Source organism: Rhineura floridana, chromosome 1 (genome assembly GCF_030035675.1).
Source record: "Rhineura floridana isolate rRhiFlo1 chromosome 1, rRhiFlo1.hap2, whole genome shotgun sequence".
Lineage (NCBI taxonomy): Eukaryota > Metazoa > Chordata > Lepidosauria > Squamata > Rhineuridae > Rhineura > Rhineura floridana.
Window position 1 is genome coordinate 235,823,554 of NC_084480.1, and position 27,728 is coordinate 235,851,281.

At 40.7% G+C, this 27,728-nt stretch overlaps 2 protein-coding genes across 8 annotated transcripts in view; one reads left to right on the plus strand and one right to left on the minus strand.

Annotated features, from left to right (window-relative positions):
• The window catches only part of RNMT (RNA guanine-7 methyltransferase), a 27,025-nt gene extending 17,580 nt beyond the window's left edge, over positions 1-9,445 (minus strand). Inside the window, exons 1-5 of one of the 3 annotated variants that reach the window (XM_061594731.1) lie at positions 9,267-9,445; positions 7,722-7,966; positions 7,326-7,544; positions 4,406-4,526; positions 3,438-3,560 (exon numbers count right to left, since the gene is read on the minus strand). In XM_061594731.1, the coding sequence (XP_061450715.1) occupies positions 3,438-3,560; positions 4,406-4,526; positions 7,326-7,544; positions 7,722-7,931 (673 nt within the window). In that variant the 5' untranslated portion in view covers positions 7,932-7,966; positions 9,267-9,445. The other 2 variants (XM_061594729.1, XM_061594730.1) reach the window with 2 other exon arrangements.
• FAM210A (family with sequence similarity 210 member A) overlaps positions 9,376-27,728 on the plus strand; it is a 24,614-nt gene continuing 6,261 nt past the window's right edge. The window contains exons 1-4 of one of the 5 annotated variants that reach the window (XM_061594817.1): positions 9,376-9,431; positions 14,260-14,447; positions 15,693-15,762; positions 19,798-20,293. In XM_061594817.1, the coding sequence (XP_061450801.1) occupies positions 19,824-20,293 (470 nt within the window). In that variant the 5' untranslated portion in view covers positions 9,376-9,431; positions 14,260-14,447; positions 15,693-15,762; positions 19,798-19,823. The other 4 variants (XM_061594791.1, XM_061594781.1, XM_061594809.1 and 1 more) reach the window with 4 other exon arrangements.

Sequence of the window (27,728 nt, forward strand, 5' to 3'; positions counted from 1 at the left end):
GAGTGTAACAGTGCTTGTTACATAGCCCTGTCCTCCATGACTATTCTAAGTCCAATCAATCAATCTTTATTTACAGTCAACTGACCACAAATACAGAACATAGTATTAAATATTATAACATAAAAACTACATGATAAGAGAGAATACAACAAACCACAAAAGCACTGTATTATCACAGAAGAGTCTGGTACATTCTCTTCTATAGTACTAAGGGGCCTTCAGCAAAGGTGCAAAGACCTTCCAAGCTAAGATGATCAGATGAGCAGTGATACTTTGATCAGCAGTGTTTGAACCATTACTTCACAGGGGAGGATCCACCATCACAATCTGAACAGAAGGAATCAGTCACCCTGGCTCTCTGCTATTATTTGACTCTCCCCAGATTCCGAGCAATACTTCTCAACCACAACCACACATTTCACAGTCCTTTTAGTTGCTAACACCTTCAACACTAGGGGAGACTTTAGTCGGATCTGGAATACTAGGGAAGTGACATCACCATAGTGGATGGAGGGCTGAATCCACGACTCTACTCCAGGGCAGATTGACTTGCCCCATTAAACACCATCAAATCCTACTTCAAAATTATACTAGTGTGTGACTTCTAGAAAATCAATTGCTCGGAGCAACAATGGCATCCTGAGGCACTAAACAGACCAAGGACTCAAAATAAAAGAGGTTCTGCTGCCATCTCCAGATCAAAGACTGGAATTGCTTTTTGTCATTTATTTCAGAAAATATTAAAAGTATTAATACCACTTATGTTAACCACAAAGCAAGCAGTGGAGAACTCAAATGTAAAGGGTGACAGACCTGGAAACAATTGCAGAAAGTAAACTAGATTTTCAAATAGCTACAGAAAAACATTCCCAAAAGCTTTATAGAACAAGTCAATATTTAAAAAACAAACAGGATGATACTGAAAACTGCTCTAACATTACAACCTGTTCTCAGCAAGATATGTCAGTAGATGCCTTCATAGCTGAATGACTTTTGTTGTTATGTGCCTTCAAGTCAATTATGACTTATGGTGACCCTCTGAATTAGTGACCTCCAATAGCATCTGTCATGAACCACCATGTTCAGATCTCGGAAGTTCAGGCCTGTGGCTTCCTTTATGGAATCAATCCATCTGTTTGGTCTTCCTGTTTTTCTACACCCTTCTGTTTTTCCCAGCTTTATTGTCTTTTCTAGTGAATCATGTCTTCTCATTATGCGTCCAAAGTATGATAACGTCAGTTTCATCATTTTAGCTTCTAGTGATAGTTCTGGTTTAATTTGTTCTAACACCCAACTATTTGTCTTTTTCGCAGTCCATGGTATCCGCAAAGCTCACCTCCAACATCACATTTCAAATGAGTTGATTTTTCTCTTATCCGCTTTTTTCACTGTCCAACTTTTACATCCATACATAGAGATCAAGAATACCATGGTGTGAATTATCCTGACTTTAGTGTTCAGTGATACATCTTTGCATGTGACTGAATGACTTACTTTTACATTACATCTGGAAGTACCCCAGAAGCCACCTTGATGGAGTATATACACAGAATCAATTTTTACTAAAGAGTAGGACCTGGCATACCACAGTACATAATTTTTATTTATTAAATTTATACACCATTTGATTGTAAAAAACATCCAAGCAGCTTGCTATTGTGATTATAAAATATATGAACTTAAATGGATAAGAAGTATATAACAAAGCAAAGAAAAATGGAAGCTGCAATCATATTGGATGAAATAGTAACTTTGCAAGATCTGATCCTGGAATGAACACCTAGCACATAAACACAACAGGTTTGTAGGGAGGGAGGGTGCCTTCTGTCTGTTGATGCTTCTAGATTATTTGCTTTGTTTTCATAACAAATTACAAAAAAGTAACTGGAATGCTAGAGTCAAACAGTTAAGAACAAGTGCAGAGCTTTCAAATGTAAAACAGACTGATGACACTCACTATTTGTGGTATGTGGCAGCAATGGTGAATGTGTAGCCCAGATGCTGCTGATAGGGTTGCCAGGTTCCTGGCCTGAGACTGATCCTGTATCTTTAGGAGAAGAGAAAGTCAGCCAAGTGCAGGTGTTCTTGCCAGGCCCAGCCTCCAAGAGGTCTTCTGTATCTTTAAAAGTTGTGCAGAGGGAAGGGAGAATTCTACCTTGTGGTTTTTCCCATTACAGGGTTGCAAGAACACCTGCACTTGGCTGACTTTCTCTTCTCCTAAAGATACAGGATCAGTCTCAGGCCAGGAACCTGGCAACCCTAGCTGCTGAACTACAATTTCCATCAACCGTGACCATTGGCCAAGCTGGCCTACCTAATGGGATGTACATATCCAACATCATTTGGAGGGCAACAGGTTGGGGAGGTCTGGCTTATAGCATATTCTAATATTTTGGTCTTTCTAGAACTTGGCCTTCAAAGCATTTCATAGGCCAGTTTGTTGAACAGCCAGAACTGAAAGAATAATTTATGCATTTCTGAGTATCAAGTGATTCAGTCACCAAAGAGCTAAATCAAGCTAGTCACCAAAGAGAAAAAAAGAAAACCAAAGTAAAACTGCCCAACGTTTAAGATAATCCACTAACACTCTGTTTCATGTTCCCTTACCATAAGACAGCCTGGCGGTTCACACAAGCGGCAGGGCTCTTCCATGGAGTTGCCCATATATTGGATTGCCCTGCTCAAGAAGTTCACCTGACCCCATCACTGCTCACCTTTCGGCTAGGAACCAAGATTTCTCTTCCAGTATTTTTAGCTGCTACAAAATTGGGTTTTAACAAAACCAAGCCAAAATATTTTTTGTTCCTAACACATTTCACCATCCCCTCCTAGCTTAAGCTAACACAAAGTCTTCCTTTCTTCAACCAAGCACCAATTCCTCTTTCATCTATTCTGTCTCCTTGGTGCCAACTGAGGCAGGTCATTTTATCTTGCTGCATGGCAGGGCCAGCCCCGGATTCTACTTCAGCTGCTTTTGTTCCGTTTCAGTAGTATTATTATTCTAGTTTAATTGCAATTTTTATTGTTTTGTTATAGTTGTTAACCAACTTGGGTGCATTTTTATATAAAAAGGTTTTAAATGGTGTAAATATATTTTGAAATTCTCTTTATTTCTGTTCTTTCCTCCCCTGCACACACACACCTGCCAAAAAGAAAAAGAGATTGATACCAATTGACTGACTTGTCCTAATCCCAATTTAAATATTTTTGGTTTTGGTTTTTAAACAAGTCTGCAAGACAGAAATCAAATAGCTAGAAAACATAAATATATTTGTAACTTATCTTTCTGTTTTGCTATGATAATTTAAGAAAGGCTAAGCAAATCAACAATAACACCACTTTCAATTTTCTACACAAAAAAGAAAACCAAAGATGCTAAATGGGATATGCATTCCTGAAACTATGTTCCCTATGTAACATCAAATTTTCCTTCTTACCTGTACACACAAGCTTACTAATTCTGCCTTTTCTCCATTTCAGTAAGTCCCCACCTTTGCCACATCCCAGGTCTAAAACTGTAATATTTTGCTTTCTCTGTCGTACCCTGTCAAGGAATTCACCTGGAAAAGAAAATGCACAATCTTTAGCAAAAAGAAAGATTTCTTCCATAGTGCATCTCCTTTGGTAATTCTTGGAATTTTACCATAAGTAATTTAAACAAAAAAAAATCTTGTTAGAGATATATTTTAAGATTTATAGTGGAAAAGACACTAACAGCACAATCCTACACATGTCTAATCAGAAGTAAGTTCAACTGAGTTCAATAGGACTTATTCCAGCATATGGGATATGGGATTGGTATGTATTTTTTGCCATCTCTTAAAGAAAAGATAGAAAAAATTAGTTTAGTTCATTGTATTTTTGCAACTACAATTACAAGTTCCTCAGGCCACAAAACTGGTAGATAGGGATCTTGATGTATATACGAAATACAAATCTGAATAAAATGTTTTTGAAATTATTATATTTATATCCACCCTTTCCTGGAAGGAGCTCAAGGTGCCCTAGATGGTACTCCCTATCTTCAATTTATCCTAACAACCCTGTGAGGTAGGTTAGCCTGAAAGATGATGAGTAGCCCAAGGCAACCCAGGGAGCTCCGTGCTGAGTGGGATTTGAACCCAGGTCTCTCGGTACAACACTCAAAACTCTATACCACACTGGCACGATAAAGCAGTAAATTAGTGTAACATTAAGAAGCAACATACAGAGTAAAAATGTAAAGAATTCTAACTGTTCTCTGGCTTTTGATATTAGGTATCACAGTTGAGATTTAAGAATCAAGTGTGAGACTTGCCCCACCCTAGCCAACTGCACTACTAGTGTAGCTTTTACTTCAGTTCAAAGAAATTAATGTCTAAGTATATGAAAATACTAAAACATTTTTCCGAATATATAGCCATACCAATGAGCACACTCTTTATCCAGTTGTTAAAATTCCGTAGATGGAAAATGCGACTCATGCTACGCTGTTCCAATCCAACTTCTTCAAGCTTATTATAGTGTGCTGCTACAGTTTCTGTATGCTGTATAAGAACATCAAATAAAAGATTAAGTGCAAAAAATGAGGTTTTATATGCATTCAATTTATACTTAAGGTATACAACATCTTTGGATCTAGAAACTGAGCAGTGGATTACTCCACAATCTTCACACCCTACAAAGAATCATAGAACAGCAGAGTTGGAAGGGGCCTATAAGGCCATCAAGTCCAGTGACCTATTCAATGCAGGAATCCAAATCAAAGCATACCCAACAGGTGGCTGTCCAGCTGCCTCTTAAATGCCACCACCTCCCTAAGTAATCAGCTCCACTGTCATACCACTCTAACAGTTAGGAAGTTTTTCCTGATGTTCAGCTGGAATCTAGCTTCTGTAACTTGAGCCCATTATTCCATGTCCTGCACTCTGGGGGTGACTGAAAACAGATCCTGGCCCTCCTCTGTGTGACACCCTTTCAAATACTTGAACAGTGCTATCATATCTCCCCTCAGTCTTCTCTTCTCAAGGCTAAACATGTCCAGTTCTTCCAGTCCCTCCTCACAGGGCTTTGTTTCCAGTCCCCTGATCATTCTTGTTGCCCTCCTCTGAACTCATTCCAGCTTGTCTGCATCCATCTTAAAGTGTAGTGTCCAGAACTGGACACGGTACTCAAAATGAGGCCTAACCAGTGCCAAATAGACGGACACTAGTACTTCACACGATTTGGAAACTATACTTCTGTTAATGCAGCCTAAAATAGCATTTGTCTTTTTCTAACTTCCAGTTCTTACAATCTTCCCTAACAGTGGCAGTGTCTGCACAGGGAAGAATTCTACCAACATCACATAAAAATAAACTTTACACAAACTTAGAATAAAACAAGACTATTAACTTCTAGGGAAAATATTGGATTCTGATGTGCAAGTCTAGAATGAAAACACTTGCTAGATCAAGAATCTTAATAGATGATCTCAGCAAATCACTGTCTTTTAGTTTGTTAATTATTAAAAAGCTTTAGTTAACTATGAAATAACTTTCTTTACAGAATAGCACTGTAAAAATAGCATGACATTAAATTACAAATAACTTCTTCCAACTTCTCTGCACCCAAGAAATTTTTTAAGGACGACCATATAAACATAACGGAAAGCTGTCCTCACTATTTCATGCAAAATTCTTGCGAGATTAAAAAACATATGGCAAGATCCAATTTAGCACAGGTAGGACTCCCTTTACATGGTAGACCATTTTTTTTTATCCCTGCACAATCAAAAGGGCTGGGGAACCCTCCAGAGCAGATTTTGGGATCATATGGGTGGCTGTAGAGTCAAGAAGATAAACTGGAAGTCCCATTGCACAAGCAGGCAGATATCATTGGATGTCACCCATAAACCCAGTTCACACATCATCATAAGACATACTGAATAGTATTGCTTCCACTTTGTTATTTGTTGGGAGGGAGGAGGAACAAACTCTTGCTTACCATTAAAACCAATCAAACTTTGGCTTCACATTGTGATTTGTTTCACTTCAAACAAAGACAAGGTTTGTTCTTAATTTACCAATCATAGCTTGAGCAAACAGAATATAATCCCTAGTTCAGTTGTAATCCTAAACCAGGAGTCATGAATAGTTTCTCACACTAGGAGAGGAACCAACCAGGAACCATTAGCACACTCACAGTAAGTCATTATTTATTTATTTTTATTCATTCATTTATTTATTTATTTATTTCGTTTCATTTCTAGACCGCCCATAGCTAGTAGCTCTCTGGGCGGTGTACAAAACTGGATTAAAATACAATAATATAATAAAATCAATAACACATAGCAGCAAGTTAACTAACAAAATTAAACGTAAAAACATTAAAATGCCTGGGAGTATAGCCAGGTCTTAACCTGGCGCCTAAAAGAAAGTACCGTAGGCGCCAGGCGTATCTCCTCAGGTAAGCTGTTCCAGAGTTCAGGGGCCACCACAGAAAAGGCCCTAGATCTAACAACAGTCCTCCGGGCTTCCTGATGAGTTGGTACCCGGAGGAGGGCCTTAGATACTGAACGAAGTGAACGGGTAGGTTCATAGCGGGAGAGGCGTTCCACAAGGTATTGCGGTCCCACACCGTATAAGGCTTTATAGGTCAAAACCAGCACCTTGAATCTAGCTCGGAAACAGATGGGTAGCCAGTGCAAGCGGGCCAGGACAGGTGTTATATGCGCAGACCGATAGGTCCTCGTCAACAACCTGGCTGCCGCATTTTGCACTAGCTGGAGTTTCCGAACAGTCTTCAAGGGCAGCCCTACGTAGAGCGCATTACAGTAGTCCAATCTAGAAGTTACCAGAGCGTGAACAACTGAGGCGAGATCGTCACTGTCCAGATAGGGGCGTAGTTGGGCTACTAGGCGAAGATGGTAAAACGCATTCCATGCCACCGAGGCCACTTGAGCCTCAAGCGACAAGGAAGGGTCAAAAAGGACCCCCAAACTACGAACCTGTTCCTTCAAGGGGAGTGTAACCCCATCTAGAACAGGATGAACATCCACCATCTGGGCAGGTAAAGGGCTCACCAACAGTGTCTATGGTTTACCATGACACATGGATGCAACCTATGCATAAGCCAGGGATGGGGGGGCCTGTGACCCAGTAGGTATTATTGGACTCCAGCTCCTATCTTCCCCAACCAGCATAGCCAATAGTTAGGGATTATGGAAACTGTAGTCCAAATACATCTAGAGGGCCACAAATTCCCCCATCACTGGAAAAAGTAATTAAAGAATAATATCTCAGCAATCCATTTACTCTATTGCTACAAGTCAATAGTCAAGACCAAACCACTATTGACACACTCACTTTTTTCCTTGTAGGACTTTGGTCAAAATGAGAACCCCTTTTTTCTTCTCTTCTAGACTCAGGAGCACTGTCCTCTTCCTTTTCAGTCACGTCACAATATTCTTTATCCACAGTGGCAATAGGTTTTATCTCCAGGTCTGGCAAAGTTGCTCTCTTTGCTTCTTCAACCAAGTCCTTTCCATCTTCTTGAAACCCAATACTGGCTGTATTAATAACATTCTCCTGAGGAAAGAGAGTCACTTAGATATGAAGGAAAGGCAAGTTTCCTGACTCAATCAGTAAATAAACTTGATCAATTTATGTTTCTGTGCATTACAACTGAACACATGTTTTTTAAATACAGTGAAAAACTAAACAGGAGGGAAAAGCTCGAGAATGGTTGTTTGAAACACTCACCACTTTCTCTTCAAATTCCACTTTACTCTTTTTCAGTCTTCTGTCATCAAAAGCACTCCCGGCTCCTTTATCTTCATCACAATATTTACTTGAAGTTTTATCATCATTTGCAGTGACAGAGGAATCAGCCTTTGAGTCTTTAGCAACTGCACTATCAGCTTCTTCAACTTTCTTTCTTTTTCTCTTTCCACTGTCTAATAACTCAGCCATGTTTCCAAGAACCTTTATTCTCTTATAAATATAATCTGCAAACATAAATAGTTTCTTTTTTCCAATTATTACAATAAGACTTCAGACTCAAACCTCAACTATACTAGATACCATATTAACATTATAAACTGGGCATTGTCATTGTTACATTTTGTGTTAAACAGTGCTCACAAATGCATATTAAGCCAAACTTGATTTTGAATCCCAGGACCTTTGTATCTTGAAGAACTATTCATCTGAATATCCAGCCTCTCTATCTAAAGGGGTCCCAAAATAGCATTTAAATTTTCAGTAAAAATTAAAATAACTTATGAAAGCACCTGCCTGTAACAATATCTATCATTAAAATAATCTTAAAATCATCTCAGCAATCCAAACAATCATCTTCCCACAAAGTCCTTGGGCATTCTCCTAAATACACACAATGGCAGTTTCTGCTTTATTGGACAACAGGTGCCAATGTTCAGAGCTTGGAAAAGTTACTTTTTTGAACTACAACTCCCATCAGCCCCAGCCAGCATGGCCACTGGATTGGGCTGATGGGAGTTGTAGTTCAAAAAAGTAACTTTTCCAAGCTCTGCAATGTTTATTATTATGCTCTCTTCCAAGATGATCCATTCCATTTCCCCACCTTGACAACTAGTACTATGTGATCACTGAGCATGCTCAGTCCCCATTAGGCTGTTTGGAGTGTGGGATGGAGGTTCACCGTAATTTCCGGACACACACCCTAACAATGGTGTTTTGTTTTGTTTTTAATTTCTGCAAACCATGGGTTTTCCCTGAGCCTGCTCGTATGTCTTCGCTTCAGTAGCCTGGTACTATCCACAATCCTGTCGGCTCACCTCAACAGTTTGCTATTATAGGAAAAGAAGAGCACAGATCCAACAGTCCCATACATGTTTACTCAAAAGAAAGTCCCGTTACACTCAAGGCTATGGCCCCGGGAAACGTGAATAGGAGTAGAAGCTGCCTGTTTGCCATGTACCAGGCCAAAACAGGAGTTTGGAATAGGACCTTCAGAACCTATTCAGGGACGCGAAAAAACGACAAACCTGTTCCACTAAATGCAAACCTCCACGATAAGAAAGAGGCAAGGAACAGAGACCCAGTATTATTACCCGAACAACAACCCTTCTCCCCTGCCTCCCTTACCGGCGAAAATTTCCCCTTTAAGGCCTCAGAGAAGGACGATGAAACCATGCAGGAAGAAACCAATGTGTAGGCCCAAACCTATGCCGTGTAAACAACGTCTAACTCTGCTTAGCCACGGTGACTTAGCTACCACCGACTCAAAACCTCCAACGACCCCGTTGCGCAGCCAGCCTTTCTCACCCGCCAAGGTTGAGCTTTTTTGTTATTTTTGCCGTCCCGCTCTCAGGAAACGAAGCGCAGTTTTGCATCCGGGTCATCCCATGTCTTCCTCCGAAAGGTCAAGAGAAGTGGGCGGGCGCTCTCTGAGCTTACGTGCTAAGCGTGTCTTCATTTCCCCGAGAAGTGGTAAGAAAAGAGGCAAGCTGGGAAGCGGGGGAAAAGGACTACAAGTCCTAGAAGAACCATTCCAGGAGCATGCGCACAAGCCTAGGCCCCTCGCGGAGGGGCTGGGGCCGCAAACGGCACGCCGTTTCTGTGAGTGTCAGTGGAGGGAAGGAGAGAGGTAAGCCTAGAGCGGCTGTTTGCAGTTCTGTGCCAGTGGCGGGATGTTGCTCTCTTCAAAAGGTAGCATTTTTTCGGAGGGGGGAGGGGGGAGGGAAGAGCTCATACGGGGAGAAAAAGGTGGCTTCTTTTTTTTCCTTCCCGCATTTTTAACCCTTATTGTGCTTTGTGAACCCGGGAGGGGGAGTAGCTGCGAGTTATTTTATTTCTTCAAAAGCCCTGGACTGTTTTCCAGAGAGTCCCTCCACCGACGCCCTTGTGGGCAGACCCATAGGGCCCGGTCCGGGGTAATTCGGTGTTCTGCTAGGTGAGAGAAAGCTGCGCTCGTGGTCGTCGCATCCACTGGGCGTAACACTAAGTACCTCTCAGTATCGCTAACGACCGAGACACTTACTAGTGTTTCAGTTACTTTAAGCCCGTGGCTTCACGGAATGGTAGCAGCAATGGCAGCCTGTAAGCCTGTCAGTGGAAGCCCCAGGTTAGTCTTCCTTAAGAGGAAAGGTCACAACGTTTTGGTGGAGGAGGGAGAGGTGGCGAGCAAAGAAGGGGTGTATAAAAGTATGCATGGTGAGGAGAAAGTGGGCAGGGAGAAGTTTGTCTTACTCTCATAATAGTAGAACCCAGGGTCATCCAACAAAGTGTTGGAAGATTCAGCACAAGCAAAAGGAAGCACTTTCAGCCAGGACATTTTATTTTTAATATAGAGTTTGCTGTCTCAAGATGTGGTGATGGCCAAGCTCAACATTCAGCATGGAATCAGACAAACTCAACATTCAGCATCATCATAATTTTAAAAATCATGGGGGATAAGATAACCCGTGGCTATTAGTCATGATGGCTATATAATATCTCCAGAATCTGAGGCATCATGGCACTGAACATGCTGGAGAATATACAGCAGGAGAAGGTTATAGTGCTCATGTTCTGCTTTGGGCTTTCCGTAGGCATCTGTTTGGTCACTGTTGGAATGATGGATTTAGGCGTTTGAAGAATTTTTTCTATTCTTAGTTTTGAGTTAGTCTGTATATCACAGACATAATGTGCGATTGATTTCTGTTTGGCTTGTTCGCCTGGATGTGTTTTGTCGGGAACTTAGGAGCCTGGCTGAAACTGAGTCTTCTGTAAAAGCCCCTCTCCTCTCTCCCAGAGTTTTGAGAACCCCTGATCCAAAGACCTGACATGTCTTGAAGGTTTAGTGTTCTCTTTGCATTATGCAGCATATACCTCTTTAACTGGAAAAAAGGTCATCAAGAAGTGAGGGAGCTTTTGAATTTGTTTGAACTTTGGAGGGGGGGAGATGTTAAGCAGAGCAACAAAAAAAATGACCTGGGGTAAGACAGGGGAGAGAATCTCACAGTTGCTAAGGAGTAGGTGCCACTGAATGATGTGCTTCCAAATAAATATGCATAGACTCAGGCTGATGGCATCCCATCTATCCCTCTAGAGATACAGCTCTTGTCATCTAACAATTTATTTATTTATTTACATACGGTTGTTCCCACTTTTTTAAAAAAAGTGTTGTTTTTCTAGTGAAGTGTTTCAAAATGTGTGAGGTAACTCCTGTTCTTATTCGTGTAAACCAGAAAAAAAAATAGGCCTTATTAACCAACTGTGTTTGTCAACCTGTGGCTCTGCCATCTGATATCACCCAAAGACTGACCTTGAGTGTGTTGAAGTAAGAAAAGTAACATAGCTGCAGAAACTGGCATTACTGTGTTTACTAAACTCCTCCTCACTTCATCTGTCAGATATGTGGAATAGATAAGGAAAATCAGAGGCGTAAATTATCCTAGCAAGCAAAGAGGCCAACCTTGCCAATCAGTTTTACAAGTGGTCGTTCTTGTTCCCCATGTGTACTCTCTCTTTTTTTTGGCCAATGAGAAACTTGAAATGAATCTAAATAAATAGATAATGATAGACTATCTAAATAAAGCCTCAGTTGCTGACTCCATTTCTAGATCTGTGTTCTGTGAAGGAAGTGTATAGGATTGATCCATGGTTGTCTTGGAAGATTATGAAGTCTCAAGGCAACCCTGAGGAGCCAACTTCACTGTATGTTCAAAGACCCCAGAACAGTTCTGGGAGGCTTCAGTGCTGCTTCTGAGATCTGTTTAGCCAGGGAGTATTGTACAGTATGGGTCAGCTAGCAGAATATCCAGTCTGTCCCCAGGCTAACCTTGAGCTTCAATAATTATTGTTAGCATTTTCTGTTGTACAGTTTAGGTATTGGATGCCTTCAATAGAACAAGCTGTACCACCCCATCTCCATCCTGTCCCTTAATGCAGAGGTGAAGAATTCCAGCCCACAAGCTAGTCCTAGCCCACCAGAGGGTCCAGTTTGGCCTGTGTGGACATGTTCCACAAACCACACCCACCTGTCCATCAGCAGGTGGGAAAAGTCCCCTCCGCTGCCCTTGCTTGCAAGACACCCATTTTGAAAGCATCAGGAGACTGTGAGGTCCACTGCCTGTGCTCCTTTCTTCCCCTTCCCATCTGTTTTGCAATCCCCACAAAAGGGATTTTGACAGGTGGGCAGGACAACCTGCCTATCAGCCATGTCACATGATGATTGACATGTGGGTTGTCTCACCTACCTGTCAAAGTTGGCCCATTGGGAGAGGTCAGATAGGGATCTGGCCCACACAGCCAAGAAGGTTCCCCACACTGCCTTAATGGTTAGCTGGTGCTGTGCCATACTAAATCATCAGAACCAAGTGGGAAAGCACTGGCCTTGCCAAGCCAGGTGCAGTGCCTTGCAAAAGTAATCAGATCCCTGACCAATGCTCTCATATTACTGAAATACAAATGATACATTGTAATTTTGTTCTGTATGATAGTTTATTTTGAAACACTGAAACTCAAAATCATTTATTGTAAGGTGACATTGGTTTTATGTTGGGAAATGTTTGTAAGAAACATAAAAAAACTGAAACATGTTACTTGCATAAGTATTCAACCCCTGTGCTGTGGAAGCTCCCACTTTACGCAGATGAAACAAATTGCTCTCAAGGACACAATTACCTTACCATTGGTCTCCACCTGTGAAGCATTAAAGTTGCTGTCACGTTGTCAAGATAAAAACCCCACTGTTGAAGGATCATTGGTCAGGCTGTGGATCTGAAGGAAAATGAAGACCAAAGAGCATTCTACAGAAGTGACAGATAATGTAATACAAATGCCTAGATTAGGAAAAGGGTACAAAATAATATCCAAGTGTTTGGTTACCCCAGCAAGCACAGTTAGATCAATAATCAGGAAGTGGAAACTGCATCACACCACGCAGGCGCTGCCAAGAAAAGGCTGTCCCTCAAAACTCAGCACTCAAACAAGGAGACTTGTGAGAGAAGCCACAGAGAGACCCACAATCACTTTGAAGGAGCTACAGAGTTGAGTGGCTGGGAGTGGGGTAATTGTGCACCAGCCAACCATATCAAGAGCTCTGCATAACACCCTCCCACAGATATGGGAGGGGGCATGAAAGAAGTCATTACTCAAAAAGTACCATCTGAAAGCACATCTGGAGTTTGCCAGAAAGCATGAGAGTGCCCCAGCTGTGATGTGGAAAAAGGTTTTGTGGTCAGATGAGACCAAGATAGAGCTTTCTGGCCAAAACTCAAAGCGCTATGTGTGGTACAAACCTAACACTGCCCATGCCTCAAGACACACCCTCCCTACAGTGAAGTATGGTGGTGGCAGCATCATGCTGTGGGGATGCTTCTCATCAGCAGGGACTGGGCATCTTGTTAAAATCAAATGAAGAATGGATGGAGAAAAACACAGGGGAATACTGCAAGAGAACCAGCTTCAGTCCACTCAAAAACTGAAGCTTGGGAGGAAATTCACTTTTCAGCAGAACAATGATCCCAAGCACAAGGCCAAAGCAACCTTGGAGTGGCTCAAGAACAAAAAGGTGAATGTCCTACAGTGGCCCAGTCAAAGTTCTGATCTGAATCCCATTGAGAATCTGTGGCGCACTTTGAAAATTGTGGTCCACAAGTGACTTCCAACCAACCTGAATGACTTGGAGTGAATCTGTCAAGAAGAATGGGCCAAAATCCCTCCGACACTGTGTGCAAAGCTGGTACATACCTACCCCAAAAGACTTAATGCTGTTATTGCAGCAAAAGGTGGTTCTACCAAATTTATTTATTTATTTATTTTATTACACTTATATACTGCCCCGTAACTGAAGCTCTCTAGGCGGTTTACAGCAATTAAAAACATTAAAACAAATATGCAAATTTTAAAACACAAAAAACAAAACACAATTTAATTTTTTTTAAAAATTTAAAAACGCATGCTAAAATCCCTGGGAATACTGATGTGTGAGGGTTGATTACTTACTTATGCAAGCAACATGTTTCGATTTGTTGTTTCTTACAGACATTTCCTAACATAAACCCAATGTCACCTTACAATAATTGATTTCGAGTTTCAGTGTTTCAAAACAAACTATCATACAGAACGAAATTACAATGTACCGTTTGTAATTCAGTAATATAAGAGCATTGGTCAGGGGTCTGATTACTTTTGCAAGGCACTATATATCTAATGCAGGCTAATCAAGGTCAGTGGCATTGTCATGTGCCAGATGAATAATACGTTGCTGTATTGATCCTTGCTTGCAGATGTTATTTTCTTGGCTTTGAAAGATGTCCTAACTTTTATGTAGGTTCTGCTCTAGTGGAAAGCGGAAGAATCTTGCATTGAAGGAGTGGTCTGGTCTAGTGGCTGTGACTTTTAGCACATCCGAAGAACAATGACTTGATTATGAGCCTAGTTCAACGAGTAATAAAACCGTTAATGATAAAGGCTTTGTTCTTCTGACAGACTGACAATTTTGAAGAGTATTGGACATAGGTAAGCAATTCCTTTTCCACAAAACCAATATTGCTTTTTTTTTTGGCACAGCTGTTGCTATGCCTTTGACATTAAATAATATCCATACCACCACCTGTTGCCAATGACATGTTGCTATGTAAACACTCAAAAATATATTGCCTGTATGCCATTCTCTTCATCACGTGTGCACCCACATGCATGCCTTGTCATGTCCCACTTACAGTTAAACCAGTCTTGCTAAACTTCACAATTTTTGACTGCATGGCAGCCATTCTACATGCCCAGTTCCAGGGCTGGCGCCAGATGGTGGCTGGGTTGGGCCCTAACCAAGGGCCCCTTCTTATGATAGGAGGGTAGTGCTCCTGTTCATGATCTGCAACAGTGTCGGCTCTCAACACTGCTGCAGATTGCCGAGTGGGAGCTCCCAGGCACCACCTCCAATATAGTCAGTGCAGGCTTCAATAAGTCCACACGCATGCCCCACCTACCTCTCCCACCCCTGTAAATGACATGTGCGCATGCCAGCTATCAACCAAGATGGAGATGGGGGCTTTCCTAAGGGACTGACATTCCCACCGCCATTTTGGTTGATGGCAGGCATGCTCATGCAATGTGTGCATCATTCAGAGGGACAGCAGACGTAAGAGGGATGCACGGGTGGAATCATTAGCCCACACAGCCTGTATAGGGGGATTGGGCTAGGGTGCCATGCACCTGGGACAGGCTGGTGCCCAAGAGCCCAATCATGCCTGGCACCGGCCCTGCCCAGTTCCTTCCTCTGAACCCATTCTGGATGATTATGTTGATCTATGAGGTGTATTCAGGTTCCAGACTTCAATCAGTTGGCTATTCTCTTGTTCAGATTGTTTGAATTATTGTGAAGACTACTCTGTGCTACACTATGGCCTTTCTGTTGCTGTGCTATAAACTTCAATTTTTAAAATTATTTTATAAAAATATATATACTTGTCCATCTGTTAAAATCATTGTTTTAATTTACAAATAAACATTGTCAACTCTACTGGGACCATACATAGTTAATCAACAATAAACTGAAGTAGTTCAGTCTTTTGCATCCTTCAGATGGTTTCGCATAGCACTCTCTGATGATGGCATGCAGTCTTTCCTTTAGGGGAAGGTGGAGAAAAGTACGATTTAATTTGTTGGGATTACTCTAAGCAGATTGAAATATTTTAGTCTTTGTAAAGAAAAGTGATACAGAATCTTGATAGCATTCTTTAATCAGTTTTTGTCTTTCCGTAGTTCCTTCAATTAATATTCCGTGAATAAACCAGCTGTGTGACATTGGGATTGAAAAGCCTTCGTCTAAGAGGTGAATATTATCCTATGATGTGGCTGCTACTTTAAATAGTAATCTAAGGATTTAATTAGTTTTTAGGTGTTGCAAGCATACATAACTTGAGTACCCTATGTTGCTTCCATAGTATGACTCCAAAGCTCCTAGCTCGGCAGAACAAATTAAATCCAGTTTTGAGAAAGGATCTGTACCACTTCCAAGTGTTATTTGAGAGGAAAGACTAACGTTATTTTGATTTAGTATAAGTTGATACCTGACCATTAGTGGCATTATTGTATGCACATATGACACTGATAGTTGGAATCATGGTTGGAATGGACCTCATCTGGTCCCAATTCCTGATCAGTACATGATCTGCAATGGAGGATAAAACTATAGCATCCCTGACTGAAGGTTGTTCAGCATCTGCTTAAATATCTCCAGCTAAAGAGAACTGCTCTTAATGTTTAGCCATAACATTAACACTTAAGCCTAATTTGAATGGAGTGTGCTTTACATTTAATGGTTATATATAGAAAAGGAAATAAAAAAAAATTAAAGAGACTTAGCATGGTGGAAGGTATGAAAGTAACAAATCTTTTTAGAGTGTGGTTGGAAAATGTATGGAATTTTATTTATTTATTTATTTTATTACACTTTTAAACTGCCCTATAGCAACAGGCTCTCAGGGCGGTGTACAATATGATAAAACCACATTTAGAACCAGCGAATGTGGATAAAACATGTAAATATAAAAACACATTAAAAACAGATTAAGACAAAATAGAACATTACACTAATTAACTATAACGTTAAAATTAAAAAACAAAACTAAAACTAAAATGCCTGGGCAAAGAGGTAGGTCTTTACCTGGCGCTGAAAAGATATCAAAGCAGGCGCCAGGTGTATCTCGTCAGGGAGGGTATTCCATAATTCGGGGGCCACCACCGAGAAGGCCCTAGATCTCGTTGTTGCTCTCCGGGCCTCCTTGTGAGTTGGAACCCGGAGAAGGGCCTTCGACGTCAAGCGCAGCGAACGGGTAGGTTTGTAGTGGGAGAGGCGCTCCATCAGGTATTGCGGTCCGGTGCCATTAAGGGCTTTATAGGTAAGAACCAACACTTTGAATCTGGCCCGGAAACGTATTGGTAGCTAGTGCAGTTGGGCCAGGACAGGTGTTATATGATCAGATCTTTTAGTCCGAGTAAGGACTCTGGCCGCAGCATTCTGCACCAGCTGAAGTTTCCGAACCGTCTTCAAAGGTAACCCTACGTAGAGTGCATTACAGTAATCCAGTCTAGAGGTTACCAGAGCATGGATAACTGAGGCAAGGTTCTCCCTGTCCAGATAGGGTCGTAGTTGGGCTACCAGCCGAAGCTGGAATGAGGCTCTCAAGTTGTTCTGATTATTGGAATTGCTTTGTTGGTTGAGCAGGAGATGTTCCAAGAGCTGCTTTTTAGGGAGGGCATAAAGGGTAACATACTCCACTTGTCAATTAGGGTAAGTTCAGCACAGTTGTTGTAATCTAAGGAAACTGCAGTAGAGGGCAGACTGTAACTTCAAATCAGTCTATCTAGTTCATCATTAGAGAGAACAGCACTAAAGAGCTGATCTTAAGCACTGACCAATAAAATAATTAATAGAAAGTAATACAAATAACCACATGGACATCTGTGACCCTTGTGTGCATGTACACATACACAAGCCACACCTGCAGATTGTAAGACCTACCAAACTGGTGTCTCATGGGTTCAAGGAGCTGTAGTTGGAAAAAGTATTTGTGAAACCCAGAGAGTGCTAGAACAGTTTAGGAATATGTACTGGGATCTTTAGTGCTTAAAAGTATTAAGTGTATTCCGAACTAAAGCAATGTTGCATAATATGTGTGTGTGTGTGTGTTTACACATGCATGCATGTGCATGTACGAGAACAATGGAAAGCATGAAGAGTGTGATCCCAGAAAAGAGTGTTATTTGGATGAAAGTGAAATCAAGCGTGCCTTGGGAGCAGTCTTACAAGTTAGCCACTTGCTTGTGGTAAGCTAAAAGTGCATTCAGGCAACCAGGTGCCCCCATTCTTCCTGCCTGGATCTCTCCATTCACTCTAGCCTTAACGTGAAAGGAAGGTCAACTCCAAGTAGGGTTGCCACTGCTACTCTGCTGTCTTATCCTTCTGAGACAGAATACAAACCTTGGGGGAGTATGAAATGCTTTTAAAACCCGGAGTATCTCACTATATACTTGTGAAAGAAGAGGGTAGAACCCAAGGGAATGGATAGGGAATAGGCAATGATTCCCTTGTTGGGAATGCTGTCTTCAACACCTAGGGTGGTATTCAGTGCTAGTCCTACTCAGAGTTAGACCTACTGAAGTTAATAAAGTTGGCTATGGCTACAATCCAATACACACTTACCTGGGAGCAAGTCCCATTGAACCCAATAGAGCTTACCTCTGAGTAGACATGTATTGGATTGCACTGTTACTTAGGGTTATTTATTTCAGTGGGTCTACTCTGAGTAGGACTTACTTGAATAGAACCCATATTGTCAAAATCCAGGTCTTGTCCCACCCTGCACATAGATTTGGAGCCAAGTAACACGTTCCTTAACAACCCCTGTACAAGCTGCAAACGTAGTTTTTTTTGTCAGTGAAGGTGGAGAGGCAACAGGTGTGATGAGAGACAAATAATCATATATCTGATGTATAGAATTAAAAGTGTTGACTTCTGACAAGAACTCATTGTATATCCTTTTACAACACACTTCTTGTTGTCTAGAATAGATGACTCTGCCAAGAGCTGAAAAGGACTCAGTTGTTTTCCAAAATGTATTTATGATTGCGGTGCCAAAAATAGAAAAGTCTTAGCAGCGAGCACCCCATGTTTCCACCCTGCTTGGGGTAAACTACTTTTTTCATACTTGCTTTGTCTTTTGCAAGTTAGGCTTTTAGAAAAAGCACCACCAGCATCTCATTTCTGCTTCGTACAAAAACCCCAGCAGGAAGGGAGAGTAGAAACACCTCTCCTTTTTTCTCTGTGGATGACAGAAAGAGTAGTTGTTTCTCTTCCTGTTTAGGTTTAGCAGGAGGTGCTCCTGGCACTTTTTCCAATAGCCCTCCTCATATGAGTTTTCTTTCCTGTTCTCTGCAAAGGAGAAGAGAAGTGGCTTCTGACCGGCAAGTTGAGCTTTTATGGAAAGCTCCTGCAATGCCTTGCTTACAGTTTATTCCAGAGATCCTGCAAGAAGAGAAAAAGACAGAGGGAGAAAGGTGTAATTGCCTTCCTTTCCAGTTAGGTTTTTACAGGATCCAACAGCAAGGCATTGCTAGTTATTTCTGCAAAAGCCCAACTGGTGGGAGAGCCCCCATCTTTCTTTCACCCCACTCTCAGTTGGGAGGAAGGAAGGGAAGGATAGTTGGTTTCTTATAGGATGTTAGCAGTAACAAGATGCTGCTTGTGTCTTTTGCAAAAACCCAACACAAGGACAAATACCCCTCCCTTTCCTAATTTCTCTGCAGATGTCACATTACAAAGGGAAGGGCTGGTGGTGATCCTAAGTAGTGGGCTTAATATTGTGTTAATATTCCTCCCCTTTTTGTAGTAATTTTTTTACCATTGTGCTATAACAATGCAACAGTTGATTTCTTTGTTATTTCAATATCCTAGCATTAAAACTCACCAGGTATGTAAGCCAGAGTAGCATAGTATCTCCACTAAGAAAATCAACGCAGCTTCATATGTCTGTCTGCATTTTTTACAAGTGCAAGTTGGAATTTATTAGGATTGACTGTTTCTTTAAAAGATGTATAATCCACCTCTTAGGACACACTTCCCTAAGCACTAAATCTTGGAGCGTGTATATATAATACTTTTCCATATTCTTGTCTGTAGACAAATATATTAATATTTTTCTGTATTTTACTCTAATGCTTGAATTTCCTAATCGGTGAAGATGACTTTATATTGCTAATATACCTCCACATTTTGAAATAGTGGATTTGTGTTTAAATTGTATTATTACTTTGAAACAGCATACTTGTTCTTAATTTTAACATTTTACCTGTTAACATTTCTTAGGAGCTGTATATAAGAGTATCTTCAATATGCTATTGCCAACAATCAAGATGCAGAAACCATTTCAGCTGGTGTACAGGACATATTTGATGTCTCATCGCACCTGTATTTTTCCGTTCTTAAAAGGACAACGCTGTTTGCTTAATACTAAACACAAAATGGTTTCCTTGGCTCTGACCTCCCAGCACCAGTGCCTACATACATCTGCTGCTGTTTGTGTTTCCGAGGAAAGGGAATTCTTGGGCAAGGCATCATCCCAACCAGTAGACCATCGCAATAAAGAACTGGAGGGAGAAAATCTTACTACATCATCTGGTAACTTAGCCCAGAGAGACTCCATAGAACCAAATTCTGTAGAGATTGATCCCTTACAAGACAAATCAATTAGTCTTGTGCAGAGATTCAAGAGAACTTTTAAACAATATGGCAAAGTTTTGATCCCAGTGCATCTTTTGACTTCCAGCATATGGTTTGGAGCCTTTTACTATGCAGCTTTAAAGTAAGTGATAAACTTATAATCACTGTACTTATTAGCTTTCAGCAAATCTTAACAATTGACAAACATAATCACTTCTGCAGTATGGTTCTTATATGTAAAAAAGTTGCAACGTTCCATTACAGTTATTATTTACTACAATCTCTAGTTGTAAGAGCATATGCACAATATTAATTCCAGTCTGTTCCTGTCATTTTCAGTCTTTTCAGACCTGGGACCCACCTATAAGCCAAACATGCATTTGGGTACCAGCTTCTTAATTTGTTTAATGCATTTACATGATGGTAGCACTGCTGTTGCAACCAACCTTGGATTACGCTGTGACCCAATAGTGGGTCCCTGCCCACCAGTTGAAGACCAAAATTCTGCATGTAGCAATCCAGCAATCAGTGTTCCCTGGTCTGCAGATGTACAAATTTCCTTCCAGAATTTGGAACTATGTGAAAAAGTATGCTGGAAGTTTTCTCAATTTCAGATGCCACAACTGTCATATTTCTGAAGTCTTTTTCTTTTCCTATATCATCTAATCATTGTGAAGTCGTGTGTTACCTCTCTTGCTCTTGTTGTCTGGTGTCTGGTTGTTGAGCCTTGTGCCTTGCATTTAGGCTGATGGTGCAGACTTACTTCCTCTTCTATTACTATATAGGTTTCACAACAGCTGCTTACATGTATCTTTAACATGGTCAGTGTTAACATGCTTTATTATGAAAAGAAAACTTTTTGATCTTCTAACTGTACCCCTTTAAGGATTAGACCTTATGCTTGCAGTCTCAATGCCTGAAGAAAATAAAATGCTTGGTTGTGGAGAGCATAGCTCTACATAGTGCTTTACTTCAGAGCAATAGGGTTTGTTAATTGTGAGTTAACTAAAATTCTCAATGCTGGTGATGTGTATGTATTGCCTGAACAAGTTGCATTAGCATGGAGTGGATATTAAATGGCTCCATGATCTTAAGAAGTACTGCCATTCCACCTATTGAAAGCCTTGGCTGAATCCAAGAACAGTAGTAAGGTGGGAGCTTTAGGAATAATCATCATTATAGCCCTCCATATATGGATTTATGTGGTGACATCTAGTGGTGTCAGCCTGCTTGCACAACAGGCTCATGCAGACAGGACATCCCCTCCCCACATCCCTCCAAAATCTACTTCAGAGGGTTGAGGGCTTGCCCCAGTGGGGGGTCATAGGCACCGCAGGGGTAGAATGGGAAGCTGTCTGTTGGTGCATCATTGGATCTCACCCATAGTTTCTACCTTCTTATGAAACCTGAGTAAATGTATATCCCCACAAGATAATTCAGTCTTGTGGCCAGAATCCTTGGCCTATGTGAAAATTCTTGACATGAGTCTTTTCCCTCTTTTAAAATTAGAGCAATCTTAGCACAATTCCAGGAAACTAGAATAGTTCCTAGGGCTAGATATGGTGCAGGGTTAAATGCCATGAGCATGGGTAGACAAGATAAGCAATGAAATACTTAGAAATATCTATTCAGCATGTTGTTTTTAAAGTGCTGAGATTTAGGTAATCTGTGAAAAGTCAAAATAAGGGTTACACTTTGCAAATTTAGGCTATATGCTGTATTTTGCTGACAAAGTGGAATTAGCAATTTGTGGACACTAATGAGAAATTAGCCAGCATTCAATGTTGTCGTTGACCACATCACTTCTTTCTGTCTAGTCCAAACCAAGCCAGAGGGATCTGTTCCATTTTACAGCCATCGTTCTGCTACTGGATTTGTAAAATGCAAAGTTACTTAATGGATCCATTAATCAGAGACTTCCAGTGTCAAACTGATTATGCAGTGCACTTGTTTGTAGGGTCACTTCCGTTCATTTATAGCAGTTCCTTTTTTAATTTCTGTTTCAGTCCTAGCTTCTTAAATCCAAAAAGTGAAAGTTTCACATTCTTCTTGTGTTGTACAGTGATGCTAATAATGAAGATGGAATAAATGTCAAAGGTTAAAACACTTAGGAAAATAAGATCTGTTAGCTCTATGAACACAATATATAATATAGGCTTTCTACTTAATCTGTTTTGCTAATTCACATTGCACTAATCTGAGAGAGACTTGCTTAAATCAAGAGCTTGGTCCTGAGAACACATAGAACTGGAGCCCATGCTCTATTGTATCATCTCTGTACCACTAAAAAGTAAGGCAAATATTTAATAATAATAATAAATGGTGGATTTTTTAAAAAGCTGTTAAAAAACCTTTTCATTACATTTTCCCATCTTAACATTCAGGTAGTGTTTTAGAATCACTAAATGAATTAAAGGTCTCTGTAAAGAATTAACAATTAAATGCTGATACTGTAAAAAAGTTGCTAAGTACTTTATGGCTAAAACTTGTATGAGAATATAAATAATGGCACTAAACATTGACATTCTCACTTTCCAGTTTAATTAAAATACCTTAAACCTGTATCAAGTTGCACAACCAAGAACTATGCTTGTTTAATATGGAAGTCGAAGCATTAACATACCTAACTAATTTCTAGTTCAATATGTATGAGTTAACAAATGTGTTTTATGACTATAGTATCTAAAAAAAACTAGCTAACATTTACTCAGTCTAAAATTCTTGGATAGGAACATTTATTTGCATCCAACTAAAACAAAATTTATTATTCTGAGTATGGATAAATTTAGAATTACATTTGGATCCATATCTTTTAGAAAAGGCACTAAATGCCAGTTTGTTATAGTAACTAAAGCTAACAGTTATAATACCTCCTGATGTTAAAGTCTCATGCTTCTAGTCACAAACTATCATTGTTTCATGTCTTGTGTATTATACAGACACAAGAGTGGCTGTATACTATAGCCAGCGGGGATTTTTCACATTCCGCAATGTTAAATTGAAAATACCCCCATGCCATTCTGATGCTTCCCATAAGCTCATTTCAAAACAAAACCTTACATAACTTATAGTCCTGAACTCAGAAACATTTGCTTAACAACCCTGTCAATTTTCATGGCGATACACAAAACAGTCACAGACAATAGACAGTTCAAAGTGTAAAAAGAGAGGAAACAACTTCAGAGCCCTTTTGGACTTTTTTCTCAGAGTTCTCATAATCTGTTGAAATCCATTAAAAATCAGCCATATTCACAGAGTACCTGTAATCCTAATACTGACCTTGCCCCATACTCTGACCTTCATCTTCTGCAGTTGAAAAGTTGAAAAAATGCCTGGCTGATTTTTAATTAATTTAATAAATTTTGGCTGGAACCCAATGATAACGCAGAACATGCTCAGTGAGAACCAACTGTCAGAGTTCTAAAAGCCTCACAGCTGCTGAGCTTAGCTAATCAGGGGGCCACACCCACACCAGACTTTGATTTCATGTCAGACAGTCATGGCTTCCCTCAAAGAATCCTGGGAAGTGTAGTTTCTGAAGGGTGCTAAGAGACTCCTATTACCCTGAGAGAATGGTTTAACAGTCAGCCACTCTGATTGAAGGTCTGTGAGGGGAACAGGGCGTCTCCTAGAAACTCTCGGCACCCTTCACTAACTACACTTCCCAGGATTCTTTGAGAGAAGCCATGACTGTCCAAAGTGAAATAAAGGCCTGGTGTGGATGTGGCCAGGGAAAGCTTTGGTTTACATTTGGTAGGAGGCTACATGTGTCTGCTGTAGAATAAAAAGGTGGGGGAAAGCCTGAAAAAAAAATGATTCTGTTTACAATGTTTTCCTTTTGGAAAGGAAAGGGGCTTCCCTTCTGCCCAGTGCCCACCCACCCAATCTCCTCCCCTCCCACTCCCTGCCCCTTCCCTGGGTCAGTGTTGGACTATGACCTGAGAGACCAGGGTTCCAATCCCCACACAGCCATGAAGCTGACTGGGTGACCTTGGGCCAGTCACTGCCTCTCAGCCTCAGAGGAAGGCAATGGTGAAATCACCTCTGAATACCGTTTACCATGAAAACCCTATTCAAAGGGTCGCCATAGGTGGGATTGACTTGAAGGCAGTCCATTTCCATTTTCAAACATGATTGCATAGAAATAAATCCCATTGAACTCAAAAAATATGCAAATGATCAAACCCACCCTCCCTTCTCCTCCCTCCTATCCCCTCCTCTTCCCCCTTCCTTTGCCCCTCCTTCCCAATCCCCTCTTTCCCCGCCCCCTCCTCCTCCACATGGTCAGTTTTACCTATCTTAAACATGATTGCACGGAAATAAATCCCATTGAACTCAAAAAATATGCAAATGATCAAACCCACCTTCCCTTCTCCCTCCTATCCCCTCCTCTTGCCCCTTCCCTCCCCTTCTTTTGCCCCTCCCTTCCCATCCTCTTCCAATCCCCTACAAATTCGTCAAAATGCAAACACCATTTGGGTTGGTCTTTCACAGTACAATCCACTTCCTGTGTAGCTTGGAAGAATTTGGTAACATGTGCCTCTGAGCATATGGTGAGTGGTGGCAACACCTGCAATCAGCCCAAATAGAAAGAAGACATGTGCTGTGCTGATCTTGTTTTAGCCGGGAGGAAGCAACATTATTAAGACAGTTGATATAGTTCAGATGGTCACTTTGAATATGACTGATTTCCTTTGCTATTTTAGTGAAGTTTCCTATAGGAAATCATTTTCTTTTGTTTCTATTTCTGTGAATATGTGAAGTACTGCAACTCTTTGCAAAATTTATACTAAAAAAACTCCAAACATAATTGTGGAATAATGGCACTGACTTCTGCAAAATAGTCTCCAGTGGACCTCAGGAGTGTCTCAATTTGCACAAGATAAAACACTGGGAGGTGAAATATATTCTAGCAAAATGCTAGGTGTGCTCTATGTTTGTAATTGACTGTGCCCACCTTGCCTTAAATGAAGTGGTTTAAACATAGCAGGCTGAAAACATGCATCTTCTTTTTTCCAACACCTAGAGTCATTGCTGAAGTAGCAACATATTGGAATCAGTCTGATTTTTCATCCAACTGCAGGTCCAAATTCCACTGTTAATGCACCCAAAATAGATATAGAACATAACCTCCAATTTGAAACACAAGAGGCTGTCTTCACCATCATATGACACTGACCAATAAAAAGGCTTTGTAATTAATAAAAATAAATTTGACACAGATTTCTGGGATGAATAATGAGGGAAATAAAAGTTTCTAGTTTAGATTCTCTGTAGAAACATTAGTAACACAGGAAAGAAGCAAAGTAAGAAGAACACCAGCAAACATACAGATATATAATTCTCCATCTTTGGAGATGGCAGGTGTTGCCACCACTCACCATATGCTCAGAGGCACATGTTACCAAATTCTTCCAAGCTACACAGCAAGTGGATTGGACTGTGAAAGACCAACCCAAATGGTGTTTGCATTTTGACCAATTTGTAGGGCAGTACAATATCTCAGAGAGGAGTTCAGGTCTCCTGCTCCCCTGGTGCATTCACTATGCATTCACTGCCCAATTTCCCTGCTTTTTAAAGTTTGATAGAATAGCTGTGGGCTATAGGTACGTTCTTAAACTGCAAGGTTTTTTGCCTATTAGTGAATTATATATGTAATCTACAATCCAGAAATAATAATTTTCTTAAATCTGGCAAACATTAAACTCATGGTCTGAAGAAAGCCAGTAAAGTGTATTGCTATTGTAACATTTTATAGCTACGGCAAAGCAGGGCTCTCTATCATCCCTTTGCTTCATCTATGGGCAAAGGACTAGATTTACCAGAAAACTTTGTAGCTGACTGATGTAACTTGTCCTGATATTTATAGGAGGAAAAAACCCCAGGAAATCTAAGCCTTAAAAGTTTTGTCATACGTAAACACATTGAAATGCAGCCTGATTCTATACATATTTACCATAATTCCCATTAAATTCAGTCATGCCTACTTCCAGAGAAGCATCCATAGGATTGCAACCTTATGGTAATAATTATATCAGACGTTAAATTGGATTTTTCATATTATAAATTGAGACTTAACAAAGAGAAAATTTCTTAATTCATTCAGCTTAGAATCTGCTACACCTTCTTAGCTTTAATAAAGCGAGGATTAAAAACTCTCTAATTAAATGGGTATTAAATGGTGTTTGAAATAAGGTTTCTGCTCATGGCAGCTGATCAGTCTATCCTAATTTTATAGAAGTACATAAACAATTTTTTTCCCTAAGGTGCATTTATTGAACTGTGGCCCATTTGGAGTATAAATCTGACTTGTGTGAGTCAGGCCACTAATCCATCTAGTTAAGAGTTTCCTACTCTGGTGGCAGTGCTCAAGGTCTGTGGAAGATGTCCTGAGATCCCTTTAACAAGCCATACCTAGGACTGAACCTGGAACTGTCTATATGCAATGCAAGTGCTCTACCAATGAGCTACAGCCCTTTTTTGCAAGCATGGCCTTTCTTGAATGTAATTTTTTCCTTCCTCATCTTGGCTTTGAGTTCTTTTAAGATAATATCAAAATGGCGAGCAAACAGTGAAACAGCCCCAGGCTTTCATCAGAGCTTGAAAGTAATTAGTTACAAAAATGAATTACTTGTAATTTATTACTTTTTTGAGGAACAAGTGGGTAATTCCTTTACATTTTGATTGTAATAGAATGAGGAGTAATTTTATTACTTCTGAGGAGTAATTGTAATGCTTCCAGCATTACTGGAATGCTGGGGGGGGGAAGCAGGGGAAGTCTTCTGCTCCTCTGATGTGCGGATGAATATCATGTGCCTCAGTGCACAGCATCACTGTTCCCTTATGCTCTCTGGGTGGGTAGGAGGCAACAGGAGAGTAGGTGGAGTGTGAGATGGAGGTAGAGTGGAGAAAACATTTGTTTTTTAAAAATGGACAGTGGTGGAGAAAAATGGAGTAGAGGGAGAAAGGAGCCGGGAGGCAAGAACATGGATAAAGGAGAAGATGAGGCAGCAGCAGAATGGAGATAAAGAACTGTGGAGGTGAAAGATGACAGCGTGTGTGTGTGGGAATACTGTGTTTACACTTGGCATGCAAAGTGGCCTCTGCCGCCCTCCCTGGCTACTTTGCTGCATTTGCAGTGTTTAACTTTTTTGCATCTTGGGAAAATGTTTGCTTACGTGGCTGCCCCTTAGTTGGGGGCAGGGCAGGGTCCAGGAGGTGGTTAAGTGAGTGAGATTTGGCTGGCGCTCTCTCTCTCTCTCTCTCTCTCTCTCTCTCTCTCTCTCTCTCTCTCTCTCTCTCTCTCTCTCTCTCTCTCTCTCTCTCTGTGTGTGTGTGTGTTGCACGTGGTTGGACGTGCAAAGATCTGAGTAGTGGCCTCTGCCTCCCTCCCCATCTCCCTTACCAGTGGAGAGACCACCATTGCTATCTTATGGATAAAACAATTATTCTGCTACCTGTGTGTGTGTGGGTTTATTTTTAATGTAATTTTAGGCAACTCAGTGTGCAGCAGCCAAGGTTAGCACCTTGAAGGCACTCTAGGGTTTTTTTACGCAACTTAAGTGTAATTGTAGTGA